General features: G+C 41.2%; 1 protein-coding gene across 1 annotated transcript in view; it reads left to right on the forward strand.

The window, feature by feature from the left end:
• arhgap15 (Rho GTPase activating protein 15) overlaps nucleotides 1-2762 on the forward strand; it is a 13987-nt gene that overhangs the window by 3118 nt on the left and 8107 nt on the right. The window contains exons 2-4 of the mRNA XM_035676520.1: nucleotides 1777-1951; nucleotides 2067-2141; nucleotides 2249-2392. Of these exons, the coding sequence (XP_035532413.1) occupies nucleotides 1777-1951; nucleotides 2067-2141; nucleotides 2249-2392 (394 nt within the window). The remainder of the gene's footprint in view (nucleotides 1-1776; nucleotides 1952-2066; nucleotides 2142-2248; nucleotides 2393-2762) is intronic.

The following is a 2762-nucleotide window of genomic DNA, read 5'->3' on the forward strand; positions in this document are numbered from 1 at the left end:
TGGTTGTGGAGGTGGGAGGTACTGGGTGGGGTGGATGTTGAGTCAGATGGCTGATGGCACAAATGAGCCTCCAAACCACTGTGAGGCTCGGGGCTGGATCAGTCTGTGGCTGAAAGCTCCTGAGCTGTTTCAGCTCAGCATAGAGAGGATGAGAGGGGTTGTCTGTGAAAGCTTTCAGCTTCCCTCTCATCCTCTTCTCAGTGACGATCTTACCAGATAAAATGTCTGATTTCATTTCAGCTTTTCTAAAACAATTGTAATGTACGTTGCTGTAATGTTTTTTTGCAATGAAATTGAAGGAGAAAGTGACATTTTTAATACTTCATTAAAAATCAAAAGCAACTTGTTCCAGTGAGAATAAAATGTCAGTGTAAAGAGGGTCAATGTCCTCATCCTAACTGCTGGAAACAAGGAAGTGAGTTTGGTGACGTATGGCTCAGTATTTTGTGTAAGTAACTACAATAATTTGTCAAATTAGTAGAAATGTTGCAGTGGCTGGACAAAATTGCAGGGATTGATTAAATTTGTATTCAAAAGAGAGACAGAGAGAGAACGAGAGAGACAGAGAGATGATGAACATGAAGACGACAACGATGGGGGACAATACAAGAATGGGGTATTAAGGGTTGCAGCTTCCTGGAGGGACTGATCAATAATAATCACATTTCACTCTGTGAATATAGACAAAAAGTTATGAAAACCTTAACTTTATTTTTAAGTTTGTCTATGTCTCACGGTTCAATTGTTTTTAATGATTTGATTAGAACCCATACTGATCAGATATTGATCACATATTGATTACATACAGTTGTATGTAAAGTATGGCCACAGGTTGACTAATAACCGATTTTGGTGGTGTTTTCATTGAAAGATGTAAACAGCCTCTGAAGGGTCTGGAACACTAAACACAATATTTGCAGCAAACATTTATACCTTGTTTTGTTTTGTTTCATAAATTGAACAAAAATCTCAAAAATAAAAAATAATCAAAAGTTTGACAACCTTCTGCGGCCTTAGATTGTTTAACGGGGTCTTAGACCTTTATCAGCTCTTTAGGCCTGAGGCAGGTCAACCGCTGTGATCAGGAACCATCAGCTGGGCCTTTCCAAACAATCTGACTCTGTGTGTGAACACTCAGCAACCAGGGCTTTCTCTCAGCAGCTGTGTGACAGTTTCTGATGTCCAGAGTGCAACAACTGTCTCCACAGTGTGAAATGGAACTAACATATTGCAGTTTAGGGGGAACTGATTCCACTAAATAGCAACAAATTCTGGAAGAAACATCACAGTATCTGTAAAACAGCTGAAAGCTTCTACAACAGGATAAAGACTCTAAACTGACCTCGAAATCCACCATGGTCCTCCAGAGACCCAGCTGAAGGTTTCTGGCACTGACTGAAATATCACTGACAGTGTGTGGGTGGAAGAGAGCTAAGATAAGATAAAATGTTTCTTTATTGATTGAGAAATTTAATGTGAATGTAAGATGCCCGATAATGTTACAGAGTGAGAAACCTTTTACGGAAGAATATGACAAATCCCAAACACACAAACTGACACTAAACACTTAAAGTATAAGCTGCTCAAACCTTTACACAATGTTTTCATTGTTTTTTTATTTTTTTGTTCAGTTTATGAAATATAAGGAAACAATACCTGAATGTTTGCTGCAGATATTGTGTTTTATGATTCAGACCCTCCAGTCTGTTTACACACAGCTGTAGGACTGGGTTGGTTTCACAGCACTAATCTGATGATCAATATATCTGAACACAGAATCACAAACCTCCAGACTGCAGCGAAGCAACCGCAGCTGGTTCAGCCTCCACAGCGCAGCGCCGTGGCACAGGGGGCCGTTCAGATCCGCATTAAGAACTCACAGAGTTCTGGAGACCGCCTCAGTCAGTCCAAGTCCATGGTCCTGCAGGAGTCCGACCTTCCCCAGAAACCTGTGAGTAGACCTGAACTTCTATCACTTGACCCCCTAACCCCAGAAACCTGTGAATAGAATCTGAACCTCCATCCTGGCAAACTTAATTTCTTCATTCAGTTCTTTCTGTCTTTAGATCTCTCGGCATCGCAGGAACCAGTCTCAGCACAATGTCCTGGTCTCTGTAGGTTCTGAAACTTTAGAACCACTGGTGAGTACAACAATGTAAAAACATCTCCAACTACAACACTGTAAAAGCATCTACAACATGGTTTAGTGCTGTTAATGTTCTAACAATGAGTGTATATGTGTGACCAGGTGCAGTTGAAAGGTGAACACCTGAATGTGGCAAAGATCTCAGAAAGTGGTAAGAAGCACAGGAAGAACTGGACTTTGATGTGGAGCGTTCTGACCTCAGACCAACTGCTGTTATATAAAGAGAGACAACAAGAAACCAGCCAGGTAGAAAATACTATTTCTGTATCTACTCTACTATATAATAATATAATATAATAAAGTAAATCTTCTTCTTCTTCTTCTATATCTCTACTGTATCTCTCCTGTATCTCTACTACACCGATCAGCCATAACATAATGACCATGTGGGCACCCTGGTTGTCATCATAACGTTATGCAGCCCCAGACCAACAGACTTTCTATCAGCTTGTCTGTTGTATCAGACCACACGGAACAGCCTTCACTCCCCATGTACATCAATGAGCCTTGACCCTGTCTCTGGTTCTGTTCCTTCCTTGGACCACTTTTGATAGGTACTGACCTCTGCAGACCGGGAACCCCCCACAAGAGCTGCAGGTTTGGAGATGTTCTGACC

Source organism: Morone saxatilis, unplaced genomic scaffold, assembly GCF_004916995.1.
Source record: "Morone saxatilis isolate NCDOM2014 unplaced genomic scaffold, NCSU_SB_2.0 Contig5, whole genome shotgun sequence".
NCBI classification, from domain to species: domain Eukaryota; kingdom Metazoa; phylum Chordata; class Actinopteri; family Moronidae; genus Morone; species Morone saxatilis.